Raw genomic sequence first — 21889 nt, forward strand, 5'->3', positions numbered from 1 at the left:
CCCTGCACAGACCCCAGACTCACTTTTTCGGGTCCCAGGCCTCTCTACCGAGGTCTGTGACTTCCAGGGTGCCCAGAGGGATGCCCTGGACTCCAACACTCTGCAGATGTCCCCGTGGGACACTGCCTTCACAACAGACCGATGTCCTCCTACCCCTAAGATCTAGGATACAGGGGAATTGCCGTGGCTGTCCTCTTCACAGTTCCCCACCTCTGTTACATTGAACCCTCCAAAGGAAGGGAAGACCATGTAGACACATCCACTGTGCTTCCCTCTTCCCTCAGTCTTCACAAAGACTTCTGATTGCTCCAAATCCCAGGGTCAGGATGGGAATTCTTGTTGCCTTTGAAGACCTTTTGGAAAAGAGGGATTCTTTCTGGTTTCCTCATCTGTCTGACAAAGTGTTCAAAACCACTACTGATGCAGGATGCTCCAGCTCACCAGCACCCTATGAGTTATTTTGCAAAAGGAGCAGCTACTCCATGTCCTGCTGACAGATATGTTTGGGCTGCATCTGCCTTCCTGGCTGGCCCCTTTGGGCACTGTCTGAGTTTAAGGCTGAGCCAGTGGGCAGCTGGTGGGAATACATCTTCTGGTTCCCTTGCACACCTTGGTTATCCATTGCTTGGAACAGCACATCTCCCCTTGGTTTTGGTGGATAGGTCTCTCCAGCCACTTTGTGTTTCCCGGCTGGCAGCTGGCTCTGCTCAGGAAGCTGCTCTCCTTTATTTGCCATGGGCTTATTTAGGAATGGGAGTTATTTGAAACAGTCTGTGATGGAGCTGTCCCATGGCTTTTTAGACAGATGTGAGAGATGGCTTTAACTCCCATGGCTGTACAGGACTGAAGTGTCCTCTGAGACATGGCTTTTGGTCTCCTTGTCCTGGGAATTAGGCACACATCCCTCTGCACCCCAACTGCTCTTTGCTCTGTTGATCCCAGAGCTCTTTGGCAGTGGATTTAAGAGTAGATCTTGGTTTAGTGGGTGCTTCTACTCTTCAGTTTATTCAACAATATCACCAGAGTTTAAAATGTTACTCATACATTTTCCCTGATCTCACACTGTCCACTCAGTTATCTCTTCATGAGTCAGGCTTTAAATGTTTACATTTGGATTGACCTTAGCAAACCCCAATTGAGAAGCACCCTTCTCATTTACCTGTGACCTTTAGCCAAAGCTCTTCCAGCAGTTTTACATCCTCTTCCTTCTGCTTCATTTGTCTTCCACTCAACCTTTCAGGCTGCATTGGGATCCCGCTAGGGAAACAGTTAGCCAACCTGGATGTCCCATACACACGGGGACTTCCTTGCTGGGGCTGTGGGACTGAGGGGTTGGACACCCCAGCTGTCCCAGTGCCTGTGGAGCAGCTCAGAGCAGGGCACTATGGAGGTGGGGATCAGGAAGGGGATGTAGAGCATCCCAACTGAGTGTTCCACAGAGAAATCCTGACCACCTGCTTCTCCACTCCCTCAGCACAGGGCAGCAGTGTAGGAATCACAGCTGGGCATCCTTCGTGGTGTCCACATTTTTATCCACCATCGGATTTACTTTTGGTGGTGTTTTCCCATAGATGCCAGGGTGCCAGAGTTGTCTCCATCACCCAGGCACCCTAGTGATGCTCACCACATCATCATGAACATCAGTTGGACCAGTGGGGCCTGCTCTGCCACTCTGTTACCCTCTCTGGATCTTTGTTCCAGCCACTAGCACAGTCCCTGTGGTGCTCATACCTTGGGATCAGGCCTGGCTCTGGAGTGGGTGATCCTCTTTGCCTCCCCCTTTTCTCCATCATGGTGGGTTTTGGGTGGTGGAGCTGTGGCCATCCAGACTGCCCTAACTGCTCTGCTCTGCCTGGCCCTAGGAGTGATGAAGTGGTGGCTGTGGCCAGCATAAACTATGACCCAATCGTCTCCAAGGTGGCTGAGGTCCTGGCTGCTGGCAGGACCATCCGGAAGCGTGATGTGGAGTAAGTAGACAGGCAGTGGACAAACAGCGGCAGTGCCAGGGCAGCAGCTAAGCACAGCCATGGGGTGCTGGGCAGAGCTGGGCCTTTCCCACTGATCCCTCTCCATACCCTCCTTGCATCTCCCTTCTTGTTCTGCTTCCTCCATCCCCCCTATGCTGCCTCCCAGCTGCCTCCAGGTCTGGCATCCCCTACACACAGAGTTTGTCTTAAACACCAGGACCGAAATACTTGCACAGGCAGGATGGGATGGGGATACTCCTTGCCTTTGGGCACTGGCATATCATCGAGGAAGCAATGTGTGATGTTGGGGTGCAACTGGGCACCCGGACAGTCAAGGAGACCTGCAGAGAGGGACTGGGTGTGTAGCCTGTGCATAATCCCCTCAGAGAGCTGGTAGTGCCAGGATGCCAGCTGCTGATGTCTCAGCCTCTGGTTCCTTGGAGTGGAGCTCAAATGCTGCAAAGGGCATTTTTCTCCCTTCACTTTGTTTTCAAGACCATGCAGAGGAAAGATCATAGCTTTGTGCTGAGGGTGGATGCTGAAAAGCAAATGCTAGGGAGGTGATAACAGCTGGGAAGAAGAGTTTAGAGTGGGAATCAGAGCTGCTGAGGTGATGTGGGTCCCTGTCCCAGGAGTGTTTCCACATCTGGAATAAAACCAGATCTTTTCAAAAGCTTAGAGAGAGGAGCACTCCCAACCCCATGGCAGCTCTGAACCAGCTCAGACTCCCTGGGCACCCCTAGGATAGGGAGCATGTCCGGGCCCACCCCCCCAGCTGAGACAAGGCTCGTAAAATGACAGAATAGTTTGAGTTGAAAGGGACCTTAAAGCCCATCCAGTTCCACCCCCTGTCCCCTTCCCTTCCAGGTTGCTCCAAGCCCCATCCAACCTTGTCTTGGACACTTGCAGGGATGGGGCAGACAGAGATTCTCTGGGCAGCCTGTGCCAGGGTCTCAGCACCCTCAAAGGGAAGAATTTCTTGTGCCATCACCCCAGTACATCGGGAAATGGTTGCTGGTGTCCCACTTTGTGGCTGGGAGGGAGGTGGTATCTTGTGGGCATTCTAGAGGTGGGGAGGAGGTGCTGGCCCTGTGGCAGGGCTCAGGGGCTGGAGGAAGCCAGATTAAACCTGAATGTCTTTTCTCTCTTTGTCTCCTGCTGCTTTCATAACTTCAGGCTGTTTGTCCATCATGGCAAGTACGTTTGATTTGGGGTCCTGAGTGTGGTGGATGTGAGGGGCTGGCAGGAGAGACAGCTGGCCCTCTGACTGGGCCATGTCCCTAATTCCCATGTGGGGACACTGGTTACATGGAGGGTGTCCTTGTTTTGCATGTCCCTCACATGGCGGACAATGCTGGGTAGTTGGGCTGGGGCTGCCAGGAGCCACAGCAGGAACAGATCCTGTTGGCTGGGACCTTTCTTGGCTGGGGGGTTGGTGATTTTCAGCTGAAGGACTGCTTTTAAGTATAAATAAATAAAATGTTCGAGCTCAGTTTTGCACGAAATTTAGGATTTGGAGGTGACTTTTTGGACAGTTTAGTGACAGGTGAGTGAGGGCAGAGGAGGGAGCAGGGTGATGGGACGGACACCAAGTACTGAACTAGCACCAAGGCACACCAACAGAATTTCCCTGCACACATTGAGAAATCCCTCACAGCACTGTGATTTTTCTCTCTTTTAGAACTGGAGACATGTCCTGGCTAACAGGGAAAGGCTCCTAACGCTACTGATGGCTGAGCCCTCCTGATGCTGCACTCGCCGTGGGGAGATGGGACAGCAGCTCTGCGGCCCGGTGGGAACCCCATGGCTCAGCCATTTCCCTTTGAGACCTAGATGAACCTGGCATTGTGCACTGACCTTCCCAGGAGGATCTCACACACCTCCTCTGCCCCTGTGCCTGCTGGGCTAGGGCTCTGCTGTTGCAATTGCTGTGGAATGCTGGAAAAGAAGCCCACAGAGAGCATGGGGTTTGGCACTAGCAGGGGGTATGGGTGCCATATGACTCTGGATCCTGCCATTGGCCTGAGGGTCCCCAGGCAGGTCTGCGCCATGCATGTCCCTCACCCCCATAAGCAGCATGAGTGCCTTTGGTTGCTCCTGTGCTTTCATGCATGATGCTCCTCTACAATTCTCTTTGCTCCCAGCAGAACTCCAGTGTGCATCCCTGCAGAGCCTGACATCTGCTCCCTTCCTGCATGGCTGCAGCACTTGCCACAGCTTTCCCTGTGCCCACCCACCCCAGGGGCCATCTGGGCAGGCCAGGAGAAGGGGTTACACTGGGTGATCTCTGTGCAGCTGGTGCTTGTGTTGTCCAGGCTGGTCCTGTGCAGCCCCACCAGCAGAGGTGGATCCCTGTCCATGCTGAGGGCTCTGGAGCTCATTGGTCCCCATCCCAGCATCTCCTGTCCTGGAGGAGCCAAGGGGCTGGGGTGCATTCCCTGTCTCCCCAGGCTCAGTTTGGGCTGGGGCACTGGCAGCTCTTGGCCCATTCCTGGGGTGTGTAGCTGGGGTGCCTGAGAGCTGTGATGGCTCAGCTGCAGCCCTGGGCTGGGTGGCCACCCTTCCAGCCAGCCTTGGGATATCTCCCCTTAATGCTATCATGGGATCAGTGCTGTTGCTGAGGTGTTATTCAAGGAAAAGTAGCTGGAGAAGCATTTCTAGGTGTCCATTCTCTGGCCCTAGTCTGGTGTAGTGACAAGGCTGTATTTCCCAGCCCACCATACCAGTGCTCTGCTGTCCTGTTTCCTGCCCCATGCTGAAGAAGAGCCATGTCTCCAGCTCAGGAGTGGACCTGGCCAGCCACAGCCCAGTGTCCATCAGCTCAGCAGAGTGGGGGTTGAGGGTCCCCCTTGGAGAGACTCCAATGCTTTGTTCTGGGGGTGACTCCTTCCCCATCAAGTCAGTGTTTTACCCTGAGTCTCAAACAAGAGGATTTATATTTTTAATTTTATTCACCCCCTATGAATTAAAGCAACACTATTCTTTGTGTCTGGGTCATTTCTGATTCCTTCCAAGTCCTTAGGTCACCTCTGCATGGCCAGGTTGTTCAAGCACCTCTTCTCTGGAGACTTCCCACCTGTGTCCAGCTCACCTGTATTTCCAGTCTTTCAGATGTTGTGTAGAAATGCACCAGTGTCTATCACATCCCTAGTTGGTCTCTCCTGGTTTCACTGCAAAGCTTTTCCCAGATGGAATGACTAGGAGGGATGGTAGCAGTTAACACTCCAGCACACAGTGATGAACAGGGACCATTGCTTGTCCACTGGATCCACAAAGCGATGGGAACTTGCAAGTCTCATGTCAGGTTCCAAAAGACAAATGTCAGTGTTCCTGTCCCCAGGTCCTCCTCTGAGGGCAGGGATGGCTGGGGCTGCTCAGCTCTCGGGCTCTTCCAGAGTGGGCTAGGGCTGTGGGCACTGCCCAGGTGGAAGCAGCTACCCAGGTGTTGCCTCAGCTCTGCCCACTACCCACGAAGACCTGGCTTTGTATCCCATCTCCTGCTGATGGGATAGCTGGACTCGGCTTTGGCAGCTCCCCAGGGGACCCAGCTGGAGTGCCAGGGGACTCTGGGGCACCACCAGGTGAGATTCCTGGAGCTGTGTGTTTTGCCCAAGCTCTCTGTCATATTCTCCATACTGGGTGAGACTGGCAGCTCCCCCAGCACAACTTGGCTACACTGGGGACACATTGGCAGAGTGCTTTGTTTTTCAGGAAGATGATTTTTTACCTCCTTCGCCTCTGATGGGGCCTCATCCAGTATTGGGCATGAGCTGCATAAAGTGGGCATCATCCCCATGTTCACAGGGCTGAAGAGCATTCAGGGGCTGAGGAATGACCTTCTGCCCCAGTCTACAGCTGCAGCGGGGGTAACAAGTTCCATTCCCTGCTTTTTACAGAGGAGTTGTTTCAGCCAGGGCTGGTAATATCACCTGTGACATGAGAAATCCCAGCCACCACTTTAGCTTTCCCTGGGACATGTGACAGGTCATGGCAGGGCTGCTGGCTCAGATGGATATTGCTGCTCTGCACAGATATGGGTTGGTGTTGAACCTGGGACCCCTTATCCAGTGCCTTGGCAAATGCTTCCCAGTGGCGAGTCTCCTGGAACTGGGCAAGGGTGGGTTGTGTTCTCTGCCACCTTTCCAGGCACATCTTGCAACCTCTCATGCCAGGACATAATTTTTACATCTCTTCTTAAGAAACTGCCTGTTCCCATGAGGAATAAGAGCCCAGCTAGAGGACATGCACTGCCCCATCTCAGTTACCTTCACCAGCCTGCCCAGGTATCATCTTGGTTGCTCACCTTGCCTGCCCATGCAGACTTGATGCCCCCAGATCCTGAGCCCTCCACCAGCTCCTGCTCCTCAGATTCTGGGCTGTGACTGTCACCTTGCCCATGTCTCACCTGTGTGCTGGCAGGACTTGGGGGACAGCTGGGGTTTGCCTCTGCCCCATGCAGGTGAGACCCCAACTGGAGAACTGCATCCAGCTCTAGGGTCCCTGCACAGGAAGGACATGCTGCTGGACAGAGTCCAGAGGAGGCCACAGAGATGCTCTGAGGACTGGAGCCCCTCTGCTCTGGAGCCAGGCTGGGAGAGCTCACCTGGATAACAGAAGGCTCCAGGTAGAGCTCAGAGCCTCTTCCAGGGCCCTACAGGGGCTCCAAGAGAGCTGGAGAAGGACTGGGAACAAGGAATGGAAGGACAGGACAAGGGCAGGTTGAGATATTGGGAAGAAGTTGGGATATAGTGAAGAAATTCTTCCTTGTGAGGGTGGTGAGGCCCTGGCACAGGGTGCCCACCGAAGCTGCAGCTGTTTCTGGATCCCTGGAAGTGTCCAAGGCCAGGATGGATGGGGCTTGGAACAACCTGGTCTAGTGGAGAATGTCCCTGCCCAGGGTGGGATGAGGTGAGATTTGAGGTCTCTTCCAACCCAAACCATTCTGTGATGCTACAACTTCAGCCCGTAAGGTGTTGATCTAACCATGCTTTCAGTCCCAGATGGTTTGGTTTTGGCAGTGTATGGCAGTGAGCTCTGCAATTTCATTTTAGCTTTATCCAGAATAGTCTCTTTGGTTTCTTGTGTTCCTTGACAGTTCCCAGCCCTTAAGGACCCCATTTATAGCACTTGCTCCTAGTTTTTGAGGCAGCTTCTCTGATGCACCTTATAGAGTGAGTTGGAGGCTGAAGATCATGAGGTGAGACCCGATCTGTTCAGTAGAACTGACTGACATTTCAGTGTCAGAGGAGGTGTGTCCAGAGAAGGCAACAGTGCTGGGGAAGGGGTTGGAGCCCCAGGAGCAGCTGAGAGAGCTGGGAAAGGGGCTCAGCCTGGAGAAAAGGAGGTTCAGGGGGAATCTTCTGGCTCTGCACAACTCCCTGACAGGAGGGGACAGCCAAGGGGGGCAGGCTCTGCTTCTAGGGAACGGGACAGGAGGAGTGGGAACGGCCTCAGGCTGTGCTAGAGGAGGGTCAGGTTGGATATTAAGGAATATTTCTTCATGGAAAGGTTTGTCTAGCTCTTACACAGGCTGCTCAGGGCAGTGGTTGAGTCCCCATCCCTGGAAGTGTTCAAAAAATGTATAGATGTAGCACTTGGGAATGTGGTTTAGTGGTGGCCCTGGCAGTTCTGGGTTAATGATTTGACCTGATGATCTTAGAGGGATTTTCTCACCTTACTAATTCTGTGATTTTAAACTCGGAAGCTCCTGAAGAACCTTTCCCTGCCATTCACCTCTGGCTTAACCACCCCCTAACACATCATCCCTCACTGCCCTCCCCAGCACCCCTGAGCCTGGATAGGTAAATTATCCATGAACCTGGACACCTTGAAGAAGCATTTCAAGTGAAGACCACCATCCTCTCATGAGGCATCCTCATCTGTCAGGGGTCTTTGAGCAATATTCGTGTTTATAGAGCCCAGCTGGGAGAAGGTGCAGTGGCTGCAAGTCACGGTGACAGGTACAACCTGCTGTAACCTCCTAAAGATGCGGCAGAGGGGAGATGCTCTGTGACTTGTGATTCCTGCATGAGCTTCATGTTCCAAAGTGGGTGTTGGAGTCCAGGACATCCCCTTGGATGACCTGGGACCCGAGGGAGGGAATTTGAGCCCTGGACTCAAATTCCAGGGGGTGTGGAGCTAGTCCAGGGGGTTTGGAGACCTTGGTACAGAGCCCAGGGAAACACTGGGTTTGATTTTAGTCCATGGGAAAGACTTCTGACACTGAGAGAGGAACTGCAAACCACCAGGATGTGAAAACAGTAGTTTAGCACAGCAAAAGATGAAAAATTCAGTAGTTTTAGGGTTCATAGAATAGAGGTAAGTGGAGGACAAAATGGAGGAATTAGGGTGGTACCTCGTGTTCCTTTCCTTCTTCCTCATTTTCCATCTTCTGAAGTGGTAATGACACAAGGTAGTTAGAGTGGATTGGGTCAAAGTAGAAATGACCCTTTTAGTGTGAGCAGTAGGTATTGGTATAAAATTGTAAATAACCGACATGTAGTTATCTGTATAAATGGTGATGCCCCATCGGTGGGCAGTCGCCTCATGTCTCAGCCACTGTCTGGACCTCAGCTGGGTGTGGAGAAAATTCTGAGATATCAAATAATAAACAACACGAGAAACCTGAAAACAAGGCCTTGAGGACTCCGCTTTTTTCTTCCAATGTGACTCAGGGCTTTTAGAGGGCCAAGGACTTTAAACAACCTAAATCTCGGGTGAGGAAACCTCACCGAGAAGTGGGAATTCTCCTTCCCCAGATCTCCCTTCCAGCTCAGCAACTCTGTCCCCAGGGAGCCAATGGCCATGTGGCCCTGCGCATTAGCCTGTCCTGTCATCTCACTGATTCCCTCCTCGCTAATCCTGGCTGAGCTGGGGCGAGCAGGGCTCAGCTGCTGTCCATGGCTGTCCCCATGCTGTCCCCACTGCCCCACAGCCTGCGCCGGGGCTTGGTGGCATTCAGCGGCTCCCTCTTCATCAACAACAAGACGTGGGATAGCGGCACTGCTCACACCTACCAGCCAGGTATGGGCAGAAGGGCTCTGTGGAGGGGACTTGGGAACAGGGGCTGTCCACCACCGTGACTCTGCTCAGCACATCACCAAAGCACCTGGGTCCCTCTGAGGCAGCAGCACCCAAAGGCTCCCTGAACCCATCCACCAAGGAGGGGAGCAAAAATAAGAACATTTGCTGCAATTGGCTGTGTGTGGGACTTAGGGTCTGTTGCTCCCTCTGCAAGCTGTGAGGGGAGTCCCTCTGAGCAGGGTGATCCTGGAGCTGTTGAGCAGCCTGCCCATCCCTGCTTGTCCTGCCTAGCTCACGAGTTGCTGTCCAGCCTGCCCCTCCAGGTGATGCTCTACTTCAATGTCTACTACTTCCCGGTCTGGTGCCTGGCTGAGGGAATTATGCTGCACCTGAAGGTACCATCCCATGGGGCACGTAGGGATGGGGTGAGCTGCTCCTGCCAAGTCTCCCTGGGCTTGGGTGGGAGACAAAATGATCAGGGGAGAGAGGAGCCTCTTCAGAATTAATGGATCCCCAAAATGCCCTGACCCTCATGAGAAAAGATTGCTCATCTCTGTTTGCTAGAAATGGAAATCATGAACTTTCCAAGCAGGAATGGTTAAAATGGGGGGGGAAGAGTAGGCAGAGCTGGGCACCAGCATGGTGAGAGCTGGCAGAGCATGGAGAGCTGGGTATGGGGAGGAGAGCACAGAGAGCTGGGCTTGGAGAGAGGGAATGGTGCACAGGAAAAGGGAATCTGGGCATGGACAGCTGGACTTGGATAAGGCTGTACTCCCATTACAGTACCACCTGCTGCCTTGGCACTACCAGTTCCTGCTGGTCACAGCCTTCCTCATCCTCTCACTGGCTGAGGGCTCCCGCCTCTACCTGGGCTACCTGGGGAACCTCCAGGAGAAGGTAAGCACTGCCTGCCCAGGCCACAAAGCCCCCTGTGCTCAGTGAGGATCAGCCCAGCTTGGGGAGTTGGATGTCCCCTCACTTACGACCAAAGTGCCCATCACTGTCCTTCCTCAGGAGTTCTACCTGGAGTTGTCTCAGAAAAGAACTGGTGCAGGCATGACCTTGAGAGAGGGAATGAAGGGCACCCACTTGCCCTCCTGCTGTATCTCTCCTGTGTAACCCTTCAGCACTGTGGGGTTTGACAGCATCTGACCACAGCTCCATGTGGCAGGGCCATCCCTGGTCCCCGGGTGCCAAGGCCAGCAGAGGCTGATGCAGGAAGCTCCAAGGGCACAGAGGGTCTCCCCAGCCCACCACTGCCTCCATGCCCTATCTCAGCAGGTTCTGATCCTGCAGGTGCCTGAGCTGGCTGGGTTCCTGCTCCTCTCCTTCCTGATCCAGCTGCCCCTTCTGCTCTTCCTGCTGACAGACAGCCAGGTCATCCACCTGCCGCTGGAGTTGTTCATGCACAGTTTGTTCCTGGCCTTCCTCCTCCTTGAGATCGTGGCTGCCTTCCTGGCACTGAGGACCATGACCAAGCAGCTGGCGGCACAGTTCTACCTGCGGCAGTTCCAGGAGGGTGGGAGGGGCCAGCTGGAGCCAGGGGGCACAGGGGAATAGGCAGCTGAGATGCGGTGATGCTGCAGGACCCTTCTGCCCCACACAGCTGGTCCTAGCAGGGAGCATTAAACAGTACTCAAACCCACAGACATTGTTTCTGAGCTTTGTGGAGCCCCCAGAGCAGCACCCAGGCACGGCACAGCCCAGCTGATCCCTGCCTTGCACCAGCCAACATAGCCTGGAAAAGTGGTAGTGAGGGGTCAGCGCCTTTGAAATGTTCCAGATCACCCCAGGGCTGTGCCTGTCCTTGCTGAGCATCAGCCCTGGCAGAAGGCAAGAACCAGGGTGCAGGAGCCACTGGACACCCCTAGGAAGTACCAGCCCAAGGCTGGAACCTTAAGCTCAGCTCCTAAACCCTCCCTGAGCTTCCCAGGGAGCTTCTTAGAATCCAGGTGGCCCACATGAAGCCATCCCAGCTAGAAGCATGCAGGGTGCCATGAGGTGCAAGAAGAGCACTCCACAACCTTATAGTCCCCTCCAGGGCTAGAGACAGACCAGAGCCTCCTCCTGCTTCCAGAACAGCTTTATTCCATTGCATCCCTGTTTTTCAAGGGAAATCAAGGCCCACGGTCATTGGAACATGGAGAAATGCAAAATGCTTTAAGCCTCTTGTGCCAAGCAGGACCAGCTGCTCCCCAGCATGCTCTGGTTCTGGGGCAGCTCTGTGAGCAGCTCTGCTCCGGCACTAGCTGTCAGTGCTGGGAGCTGCCCCTAGGATGGCTTTGTGCTCCAGCAGGCAAGAACTGCCCCTGCTGCCAGTGTTTCTCCAGGAAAGGCAGACCCTAACCCCAGCAGTGCCCACCTGGGCCAGGACTGGCCCATCTCCACTTGTGCTGCAGCTGTGTCACCATCACATCTACCTGGAGGTGGCTCTGGAGGGAAGGATGTTCGTGGTAGAGCATTCCTGATGTCCCTAGGCTGTGGCCTCAGGCTTACCTTTAGGTGGTCTTGCCTGCAAAATGAACAGGGACATCAGTATACAACAGGCATGGAGGCAGCCCAGCTGGCCTTCAGCTAGTCTGCCTGGTTCCATGCAACCACTGTCCAGGGCCCCCACCCCATTGAGGATTCAAGATCAGGTATTGGGAAAATTTCCCCCCCATAGGATGGTGCAGCTTTGGGATAGTGCACCAGAAGATGGGGGATCTCAGTCCTCAGAGGCTCCAAAGACTTGGCCAGACAAAGCTGGAGATGACCTACAGCAGGGCTGCCAGCTCTCCTGATCTTTAGGGGCCTCCCTGTGACTCCCTGATTCACCAGGTCAGTGAATTCCCACAATGGAATCATGCTTGGCACACAAATCATTCAATGAATCACAGAACAGGACATGCCCTGAAGAGCTGGCCTCTCTCTGCAAGGAGTCCCAACAGATTCCATTTGGAAGAGGGTGAAAAAGCATAGAGCCGGGTCAGTTTTCCAGGTAAGGTCCCCATGGCGACCCATTGATGTTTTGACAGTAGCTGAGGTCATCGTGGCTGGTCCCTGACTCCTGGCACCCTCTCCCAGTTCAGACTGGCAATCAAGCCCAAAAGTTGGAGACTAAGAGCTTCTCCATCAGGTTTTTTCCTGATCTTGGGAACTGATTTTTAAAGGTCAGAAAATCATTAAATCCAAAATTATTCACCTCAAAACCTCCTCTCTCCCATGTAGCCCTGTCCTTACCTCCTCAAACTTCTCCTTCCAATAAAGGTCAGCCTTTGCATCCAGGTAGAGCAGAACCAGGTCACAGACCATCGTAGCCTGAAGACAGACATTGAAGATGAGAAACTTCCCACAGGAATGCCTGGCCTTCCATCCTGGCTCCCACTAAGCCCTGCAGCCAGCTGTGGGCATTTGCCAGGGAAGTGAGCAAGCCTGGCCTCCAGGCAGCTCCAGTGCCTCTTCTCTGACCCAACCCAGTCCCAGGAGCTGCACAGGAGGTCAGACAGGATCCCCAGGCTGCAATGGATGGACAGGGAGGACTGTTCCAGCATCCTCACAGTCCTGTATGGACTGGGATGAACAGGTCAGGGAGGAAAGGGGGAGATATGCAGGACCTCTCTGTTACTCTGCTGGAAGGGAAGAGCCACAGAAGGGCTCTACAAGGGGCTGCCCTACCATAGTGACAGGACGCTGGGTCTCTTCAGTCAGAGGAGAAACAGAGGAACTGGTCTCTCCTGCCAGCAGCATCCCAGTGATGCTCTGTCCCAGGATCCACACAAAAACCTGACCTCCATGAGATGTGACCCTGACAGCACTCATGATCCCAATCCAGTGGTGCCATTACTAATGGTCGCAGGGAGACCTGAGCTGACACTCTGCCAGACCATCTCCCCTCTGTGCTGGCTGGCACTAATCCAGCTAGCCAGGAAGCCCTGTGCCCAGTCAGGCAAGGAAACAACTGAGAAGTGGCAAATCCTAAGCCACGGAGTGAAGGAAAAGAGTGTATATGGAATACTCACGGCACCAAAGAAGGCGATGCTGGTGCCAAAGCTCACAGCAGTAGGAACAATGCTGAACTTCCCAGCCTGGTGAGAAACAGTGGAGAAGTAAGAGAGAGGTGGAGAGTGGTCAGAGGGTGAGAAGGTTGTGGGCTGAGCCTTGCAGGGCAGCATGCTCAAAGTCAGGAGGCGCTGAAAGGATCCAGGGATATTTCACCATGCCCATTTGTAGGAACTGCTGTTGTGCTGACCTCAACTCCCTCTGGCTGTCAAAGAAGGGACTGAGGTGCCTGACGACCTGAAAGCAGCAGAGGTTACTATGACCCACCTGCTTCTGCAGGCACAGCAGGAACCTCCCTCTTGCTGCAGCTGCCATCCATGGAACCACATCCCAGTAAACACAACCCTTATGTGATGTGTCCCTCCCTTCACAAATGAGTCTGGTGGTGTCTCTTCTGGCTGCTCTCTCCTGCTCCACAGCTCCTGGACATGGTCTCACAGCCTAGAAGTGGTACACACTGTCCGGCACTGTGTGCTTCGCTTTTTTCAGGTGCAAAAGGCACTGCTGAGCACGAATGATTAGCTGTGGACATTTCTCAGTGTGGGAAGTGCTCTCAGCACAGGCTCCCTCTTTGGAAAGCTAAGCACTGAGTTTGTGAGTGATGCTGCACAGAGTAGCATCAACAATCATGGAAACACGGAATAGTTTGGGTTGGAAGAGACCATAAAGCTCATCTCATTCCACCCTCTGGCATGGGCAGGGACACCTTTCACTGTCCAGCCTGGCCTTGGATACTTCCAGAGATCCAGAGGCAGCCGCAGCTTCTCTGGGCAATGTGTGCCAGGGCATCATTACCCTCACAGGGAAGGATTTCTTCCCAATATCCCATCCATCCCTGCCCTATGGCAGTGGGAAGCCATTCCCTGTGTCCTGTCCCTCCATGCCTTGTCCCCAGTCCCTCTGCAGCTCTCCCGGAGCCCCTTTAAGCCCTGGAAGGGGCTCTGAGGTGTCCCTGGAGCCTTCTCTTCTCCAGGTGAGCACCCCCTGCTCTTCCAGCCTGGCTCCAGAGCAGAGGGGCTCCAGCCCTGGGAGCAGCTCTGTGGCCTCCTCTGGGCTCACTCCAGCAGCTCCGAATCCTTCTGGTGTTGGGGACACCAGAGCTGGAGGCAGCACTGCACCTGAGCAAGGCAGAGAAGCAGAATCCCCTTTTATCTCCTGCCCATACTGCTGGGGATGAGTCCAGGACAACAGGGGGGTTCTGGGCTCTCAGTGCACATGGCTAGGGCATGTCCAGCCTTGATCACGCCACACCTATACCCCCGAAGGGTACTTTTAATCAAGAAGAGATTAATTGTCCAGGTTCAGTAGAGTTCAGGTTGAGCTTTGTCAGGGTGCTCCCATCATAAGACCCCTCAGAGAGAGACACCCACAAGTCCAGACCAGCTCACCTTGCCTACTGAACAGCTTCATAGCCCCCATGACCCTCAGAGACAGAAATCTCCCTCCTCAGGGCACTACCAAAAGGTTCTTCTTCAAATGAGAGAGACCGTTTTCTCCTGCTCTGCTTAGAAAACTCTGGAGGTGAAGAGCTCATCTGGGTGTGGAGAAGCGATGGCAGCAGAAACCACAGGGCTGGAGTGGGAGCAGTGGTGCAAGGAGTCTGCTCTGTGGCTGAGGAGACCACAGTACCTGGCCATGCACAGAGAGGTCGAAGCGGATCCCATAGAGCTTCAGCAGATTCCGGTAGAGCTGCCGCTGCGAGCCCCAGTAGTAGGAGGCAGTTCTGTGGGAGACATTGGGTATGGCTCAGAAAGGCACCTCCATGCAGGCAGGGAGGGAAGGGGGTGCCAGTGCCAAAGGATTGCTAGGCCTGTGGGTTCCTGGGTGTCCTCCAAGCTGGGAACTGGGCATACACATGCAGTGATGACTCACTGGCACCAAGAGTGGGGCATCAGCATCCCCTCAGCACCCAGTCTGGGTCACTGGGAGCACAGAGCTCTGTGTGCCCAGTTCAGATGTGGACAGTCACAGGTCCCTGCTCTCAGGCAGGTAATGCCCTGCTCAGCTCTAAACACAACAGAGCTACAAAGTGTGGCAACTGCCACAGCATCCCTATACTGACAGACCCTGCCCTCAGTTACCATTCCCTGTTGCCCTGACCAATGTATCATTGGAAAAGGCCTCTAAGATCATGAAGTCCAATTAACCCAGCATTAATCCATGTGCCACATCTATACAGCTTTTAAGTCCAGGAATGGGGACTCCACCACTGTCCTGGGTACCTGCACCAGGGCTTGAACAAACCTTTCAGTGAAAACATTTTCTCTAACATCCAATCTGAACACTCCTTTAGTGCAACTTCAGGCAGCTCTCTCCAATAAGGCTCCCTCTGCCCAGGGAGGTGGTGGAGTCACCATTCATGGATGTGTTTAAAAAAAGACTGAATGTGGCACTGGGTGCCATGGTTCAGTTGAGGTGTTAGAGTATGGGTTGGACTCACTGATCTTGAAGGTCTCTTCCAACCTAGTGATTCTGTGATTCTGTTGTTGCCTGGGAGCAGAGCCTGAACCCCCTGGCTGCCCCCACCTGTCAGGGAGTTGTGCAGAGCCAGAAGGTCTCTCCTGAGCCTCTTTTTCTCCAGGCCGAGCCCCCCCAGCTGCTCATGGGGCTGCAGCCCCTTCCCCAGCTCTGTTCCCTTCCCTGGACACGCTCCAGCCCCTCCGGGTCTCTCTTGTCATGAGGGGTCCAGATCTGCCAGAACTGGAGGTGCCCCAGCAGGGCCAGCACAGGGGACAGGTACTGTCCCATGTGCTGCCACATCAGGGCTGGCACAGATCAGGTGACCTTGGCCTTCTTCCTCACCTGGGCATACCTAGGTTCATGTTCACCTTCAGGTCCTTTTCTGCCTGCAGCTTTCCAGCCACTCTGCCCCAGCCTGGAGTATTCCATGGCACTGTTTTGACCCCAAGACAGGACCTGGCACTTGACCTTGTTGAACTTCACACCATTGGTCTTGACCCATGGATCCAGCCTGTCCAGTTCCCTCTGTAGAGCTTCCTGCCCTCCAGCTGACCCACACTCCCACCCAGCTTAGTGTCATTTGTGAACTGACTGAAGCAAATTTCCTGTCCCTCCTGCTCCTTTCAGAGCATCCATCAGAACTGAAATCTCAAACAACTGCCATGTGCTGATCCCACAGGCCTATGTGGCCACTGTCCCAGCATCCTCACCTGAAATTGTACTTGGTGTCCTGCAGGCTGAAGGAATACTGTGGTTGGCACTGGGTAGTGGAGTGGTCCAGGTCGCAGTTCCACTCAATAAGAACTCTGATGCTTCCCCCCTGCAAAACACATTTTATTCCAGGAGAAGCATGCAATCAGATTGGTCGAGTCATTAACTGTTCAGACATTCCCAGATTGCACATTCCCTTAGCATTTCAGTCCTCTGCTTCTTGCTCACAGCCTTGGGGAATTTTCAGTCACCTTCCATAGTTATATAAAAGACAAGTACCAGCAGTGCAAGGTCTCCAAAGTTCTCTCCAGCTGCCTCCACCATGTCACGAACACGGAACACAGGGCAGAAGGGGTTAAAGACTGGATCATATGTGCAGCTCTTGAAATAGCTGGGGTCAGTGGTTTGTAAAGTGTTGCACCTGAGACAGGAGACAGGGGGGACAGGGGTGTGGGAGGTCATGCAGCCTGGCTATGGGACTGCAAAGGGCTCTCTCATTGGCTCACCAGTGCTCCTGCATCAGTGCGGGGACAGTTAACGCCTCGCCTAAAGCCTCAGACAGAGAGAGGGTGGAGAAAAAACAGAGGAATCTCACGTGGAGTTATCCTCTATAGCATGTGCCATGGCCTTCCTTTCTACCTCTTTGTGCTCCTTTGTTTCTTCCCAGCACCCAGCTCTAGTCACTGCTAGGTACAGTTCATGCCACACCTCCTGCCACAGTAAGGCAGCACAGTCAGCGTGCCTGGGGCAGTGGGGCCAGTGCAGCCTTTTATTTGCCTTCTGTGAAACCACTTTGCAAGGACTAAAAGACAAAAATATTAGTTTCTCTTCCAAATGGGAGCTTGGGAATGGCTGGCCTTGTCTGGCTCTCCACAGTGGGCAAATGGACACCAGTATGGGCAAATGGACACCCATTTGCCACAGTCCTTGTCTCTGAGGTGTCCCCATCCCACTGCTCTTTGAGCTGCACACCCAGCACAGCTGAAGTACCTGTATTCACCTCAACACCTGTCCTGCCCTAATTGCCCCAGCATCACCTGCCTGGGGTGTCACTGGCTCCATGAGTTCTTCAGCTCCTCAGCCCCACTGACAGGCTCAGTGCCAAGGCTGGACCAGGCTGCATGCTCAGCCTAGCTCAGAAGTACTGTACTTACTTGGAGAAGTTAAATTTGGTGAAGTGGACAGTATTTTTTATAAAAAGAGTGAAATTCTCTGTCTCAGCCAGAAGAGATTTCCTAGGAAAAAAAAAAAAAAAAAAAAACAACCAACAAAGTCAAGTCCTGCACAGTGGCCAAGGCCCCATTTCATGAGCTCTGCAGTCTCTCCTGCAACCCCAGGATTTTGGCTACAATGGAGAGGGGCAGGAAATGCTCTTGGGTGAAGTCCCTCTGAGTTTAACTGACCAGAAGGTCAATGTCAGAGGTCTCTCTGAGCCTGGCTGCCCCTTGGGCTAGTGTGGTCAGACTCCTGGTAACACAGAGTGAAAGCTCCCAATATCTGCTGTCTCCTCATGTGTGATTACCTGGGCAGGGTGCCATTCTCCACAGGGCACCAGCCATAGATCTCACAGGTGGAATGGGTGGCATTGAACATCAAACATTTCCCAGTTTTTATCCCTAGAAATGATACAATACAAGACAGGCTGAGAGTGTAGGGATTGATCACCTGGAGAAAACTTTGGAGAGACTTCAGAGCCCCTTCCAGTGCCTAAAGAGGCTCCAAGAGAGCTGGAGAGGGACTTGGGACAAGGGCCTGGAGGGACAGGACAAGGGGGAATGGCTTCCCAGTGGCAGAGGCAGGTTTAGGTGGGATATTGGAAAAGAGTTCTTGGCTATGATGATGGGGAGGCCCTGGCACAGAGTGCCCACAGAAGCTGTGGTTGCCTCTGGATCCCTAGAAGTGTCCAAGGCCAGGCTGGACAGGACTTGGAGCAACCTGGGAGAGGGGAAGCTGTCCCTGCCCATGGCAGGGGGTGGAACAGGATGAGCTTTAATTTCCTTTTTACCCCAAACCATTCTAGGATTTTGTTTCTTTAGCAAAACACCCAGTACCATTGCCATGAACCACAGGATTTCCCATGGGACAATCTGCATCTTCTGTGCACATCCCGTCAAGGACAGAGGGGCTCTGGGAGGGACAGAGAGAAGAGCTGTCACTGCACTGTGCAGCTACCTGAGGCCATGCTGTCACTCATCCCCATTGCAGCACTGCTGCTCCTGCTTCTCCAAGGGCTTCCCAAACAGTTAGAGATGAACATTCACCAGGCTCTAGCCAGTCAGAAGAGAGGCATGCCCAAGGGGCAATCCTTCCTCTCCAGAGCACTTGCATCCTGCTGCTCAGTGGCAGGGGAAGCCTCAGGAGCTACCTCAGACCTTTCAGATGGATCTGGGAGCCAGCACAGAGGGATTCAGGATGGCCCTAATGACTGAGCCCATTAACCACCTTGTAAAGTACCATGATAAATTCCCTGGGGAAGAGCTTAGTAGACCCTAAATCCAGCATAACAGAAGTTTTACAAGAGATAAGAAAAGCTTTGCCCTTACTCTGGACCTACCTGATTGTCAGGAGCAGTAAAAAACTCTTATTCAAACACAGAGAGATGATGGTTGTTTGGGAAACACCACTAACACCTCCCCCAGCTACCCCAGGTCATGACAGGAGTCACCACCTCATCAGAAACCCACCTCCCTAAGCTCTGGGGGGCACAGAGGCCCAAATGCAGGAAGGGAGTCCTCAGTTATAGAGTCAGAAGTGGGGGTCTGTTCAGGCCTTCCCTGGGCTGTCCCAGGACAGCCTCAGCCCCTCATTCAGGTGCAAAACCCACCAACATGATCTGAGAGGAGCAGCATCTTTGGGCTGGGTGGGGTCTGCCTAGGGGTCTGAAGTCATTATAGGATACAGGAGAACATCTAGGGATTGCACAAGGTGTTTAGAGAATGGTTTATTTAGGGGAGGAACAGAAGGCATGAGAAGGAGGGAACCTGGTAGTCTGAAAAGGAACACAAACACTGAAACATAAAGGCATAAAAGGATGCAAAGACTTAAGTGCACATACAGCTGCTGAAACAGCTCGGCTCACGTTTGGTGCTGCCTCTGGCCACAGACTCATTTGCCAGCACCAAATACTCTGATCATCAAGAATATTAAGACAGCTCAAACTTTCTGCAAAGCCAAAAGCTGCCACTGCTAAATATTCAAAGCCTTCCAAATATGAATGTCATCTACAGCCCCAATGCCAGAAACTGAGGAACTCTTAGAGAGAAGCAAGGGTGTAGGCTGGGACAAGCACCCACACGTACCCCAGCTCTGGAACAGAATGAAATCCTCAGGTCTGTGTCCTTGGCTTGCACACTGCAAACCCAGCATCTAGAGGTGCCCGTGGTTGCCTGTGAGAACCCTGAAATGCCCTATAGCACTTGTGTTCTCCCCTGTTGGGACTTTAGGAGTTCTCAGCATTTTAAAGATGAATCATTGGTGCCATTTTCCCTGACCCAAACCCACTGCTTCTCCTCCCCTACAGCATTTGGCCACAGCAGGAGCTGAAGGGACCATTAGGACAATTGGTGCCTGGCTTAGGTACAAAGTGCCAGCTATGGTACAGCTTAAAGGACATTTACTCCCATCTGCTGAGCTGGGTCCAGCCTGGGAGAGCTCAGCAGAGGAGCTGGCCTGACTCCAGCCTAAAGGGAAGATTTCTCCCAGAGAACATATACCATTAAGTGCTGGCTGGCAATCCACCTAGACCTTGTGCCCCAGTCCTCCTAAAAACAGGACACTAAGATGGACATTAGTCCTGCAGCAGGGAGGTATACAGGAAACATGACACAGGTATCCATGGAGTGTGTGTCAAGGCATCCCCTTGCTCAAGAGCAGCAGAAAGCCCAGAATAGTCATACAGTGCCACCACACAAAGAGTTCAGAGCTGGAGAGGCCCTATGTCCCCTGTACTGGCCACCACAAACAGTTCTGGTAGAGCATGTGGATACACATCTTGGCTTATGAAGGTATGACAGAGCAAGTGGAGTTGTGCTGGGGAGTGCTATGAAGTAGTGAGAATGAGGGGGATCGGGTTTCGTGGGAATATAAATCCATTTTTCCCTTTTATCTGGTCTCCTGCTGGGTTCCACTGAGCAGCAGGACCACTGGCTCCATCCCACCCCTGTGAGGCTGGGCTGGAGCAGGTCCATTCACTCACCTCGGGGCAGGTGCCTTGGGCTTGCTGGATTGTGGCAATGAAATTGGTCACCAGGAAAAGCACATTTTCTCCCTGGGAAGCAAGAAGGTGCTGTCAACGGGGGGCTGAACCAGGGTGGGTCCAAGGGGACGCCCTGTGACACTATGGGCAGGACAGGTACTAATGACCTCGCCAGGGCTTTGGGAGGCCAGTGGTACCCGCGGCATCCCCCGGCCAGGGTGACTAACCCTGTGTGACCTCCCTGCCCCCGCGCGGACCCCAGCCGTACCTGCGGGGGCCAGGTGAGATCCGCAGCGTCCCAGAGCCGCCGGCCCGCGGCCTCGGCGGCCACCGCCCCCTTCACCTTGGTGACCACGGCCACACGCGGGGACGTGTCGCGCTCCTGGTACCCCTTCCGCAGCAGCAGCACCCACCTGCGGAGGGGCGGGGGGCTCTGAGGGACCTCCGGCCAGGCCCGAGGGCTGAGGGCACGTCCCTACCTCAGCAAGGACCCACCGCCCCGAGGGCAGGGCGCCTACCCCAGCAAGTAGCCAAGCGCGCCCAGCTGCAGCAGCCGGTGCAGCAGCCCCACCCGCCGGTTCCTCGTCAGAGAGAACTTGGCAGTCTTGTAGTCCAGCGGGGACCCGCAGGCTGGGCCCGGCATGGCGGCACCGGGGGGAAAGGCGGGAACAGGAGGGTCAGCGGTACTAACGGGAAAGGTGGGCACGGTAGGAAAGGCGGACAGGGCAGGGAAAGGCGGGCACAGTAGGGATAGTGGCACCAGGAGGGAAAGGCGGACACGGTAGGAATGGCAGTCAGGGGACGGAAAGGAGGCGCCCCTCACCGCGCCCCCGGCCCCGCTCGCGCCCCCCGCCACAGCCCGGCCCCGCCCCCCCCGCGTGCCCGCCCCTGCAGCCCCGCCCCTGCAGCCCCGTTGCCATGGCGGCGGTGGGCGTGGCCAGGGGGGACTCTGGGGCGGGGCCTGCCAACAGCCGGGTGAGCCTCCGCTGCCCCCGGCCGCGGGCCCTCCCCGCAATGAGAATCACAGAATGGTTTGGGTTGGAGATCTTAAAGCTCATCTAGTCCAGCCCCCCTGCCATGGGCAGGGACACCTCCCACTGTCCCAGGCTGCTCCAAGCCCTGTCCAGCCTGGCCTTGGACACTGCCAGGGATCCAGGGGCAGCCACAGCTGCTCTGGGCACCCTGTGCCAGGGCCTGCCCACCCTCACAGGGAAGAGTTTCTCCCCAGTATCCCATCTAATCTAACCCTGCCCTCTAGCAGTGGGAAGCCATTCCCTGTCACTCCAGGTCCTTGTCCCAAGTCTCTCTAGCTCCTTGGAGCCCTTTAGGCACCTGAAGGGGCTCTGAGGTCTCCCTGAAGCCTTCTCCAGGTGAGCACCCCCAGCTCTCCCAGTCTGTGCTAAACCAGCACGGACGCCCCCGACCAAGGGATGGGCAATTTGTCTTTCCCACTAATGAAAATGATGTCATTCCTCTGGATGTTGGAGTAACC

The 21889-nt window shown here is 54.3% G+C and overlaps 3 protein-coding genes across 4 annotated transcripts in view; 2 read left to right on the plus strand and 1 right to left on the minus strand.

The window, feature by feature from the left end:
- Positions 1-4891, plus strand: part of AIFM3 (AIF family member 3) — a 37962-nt gene extending 33071 nt beyond the window's left edge. For both annotated transcript variants that reach the window (XM_083873963.1, XM_083873964.1), the window contains 2 exons: positions 1863-1967; positions 3649-4891. In XM_083873963.1, the coding sequence (XP_083730089.1) occupies positions 1863-1967; positions 3649-3688 (145 nt within the window). In that variant the 3' untranslated portion in view covers positions 3689-4891. The remainder of the gene's footprint in view (positions 1-1862; positions 1968-3648) is intronic.
- A 3975-nt stretch (positions 4892-8866) lies between these two features.
- On the plus strand, positions 8867-10550 carry LOC310916614 (transmembrane protein 17B-like; the record flags this gene model as incomplete). The annotated part of the gene is made up of 4 exons (XM_083874292.1): positions 8867-8990; positions 9282-9385; positions 9702-9887; positions 10287-10550. The coding sequence occupies 4 exons, from the start codon at positions 8867-8869 to the stop codon at positions 10548-10550; spliced, it is 678 nt and encodes a 225-aa protein (XP_083730418.1).
- A 544-nt stretch (positions 10551-11094) lies between these two features.
- P2RX6 (purinergic receptor P2X 6) lies at positions 11095-21173 on the minus strand. The gene is made up of 12 exons (XM_083874174.1): positions 20916-21173; positions 20666-20810; positions 20398-20469; positions 18254-18329; positions 17725-17818; positions 17357-17437; positions 16482-16623; positions 16202-16311; positions 14661-14754; positions 12992-13057; positions 12213-12290; positions 11095-11502 (listed from the first exon to the last, which is right to left on the minus strand). The coding sequence occupies exons 1-12, from the start codon at positions 21038-21040 to the stop codon at positions 11464-11466; spliced, it is 1122 nt and encodes a 373-aa protein (XP_083730300.1). The 5' UTR covers positions 21041-21173; the 3' UTR covers positions 11095-11463.
- Between the last annotated feature and the right edge of the window lie 716 nt (positions 21174-21889).

Source organism: Zosterops lateralis, assembly GCF_965231275.1.
Source record: "Zosterops lateralis genome assembly, chromosome: 17".
Classification (NCBI taxonomy): Eukaryota; Metazoa; Chordata; class Aves; order Passeriformes; family Zosteropidae; genus Zosterops; species Zosterops lateralis.

What these genes read in the sequence shown, in the direction of transcription:
- P2RX6 (XM_083874174.1), bottom strand. Translation starts at nt 21,040, where the DNA reads ATGCCGGGCCCAGCCTGCGGGTCCCCGCTGGACTACAAGACTGCCAAG. An exon ending in ATCTCACCTGGCCCCCGCAG is followed by an intron (nt 20,470 to 20,665) that starts GTACGGCTGGGG and finishes CTTGCTTCCCAG; the next exon opens with GGAGAAAATGTGCTTTTCCT. An exon ending in CCCAAGGCACCTGCCCCGAG is followed by an intron (nt 18,330 to 20,397) that starts GTGAGTGAATGG and finishes TGTCCCTCCCAG; the next exon opens with AGCCCCTCTGTCCTTGACGG.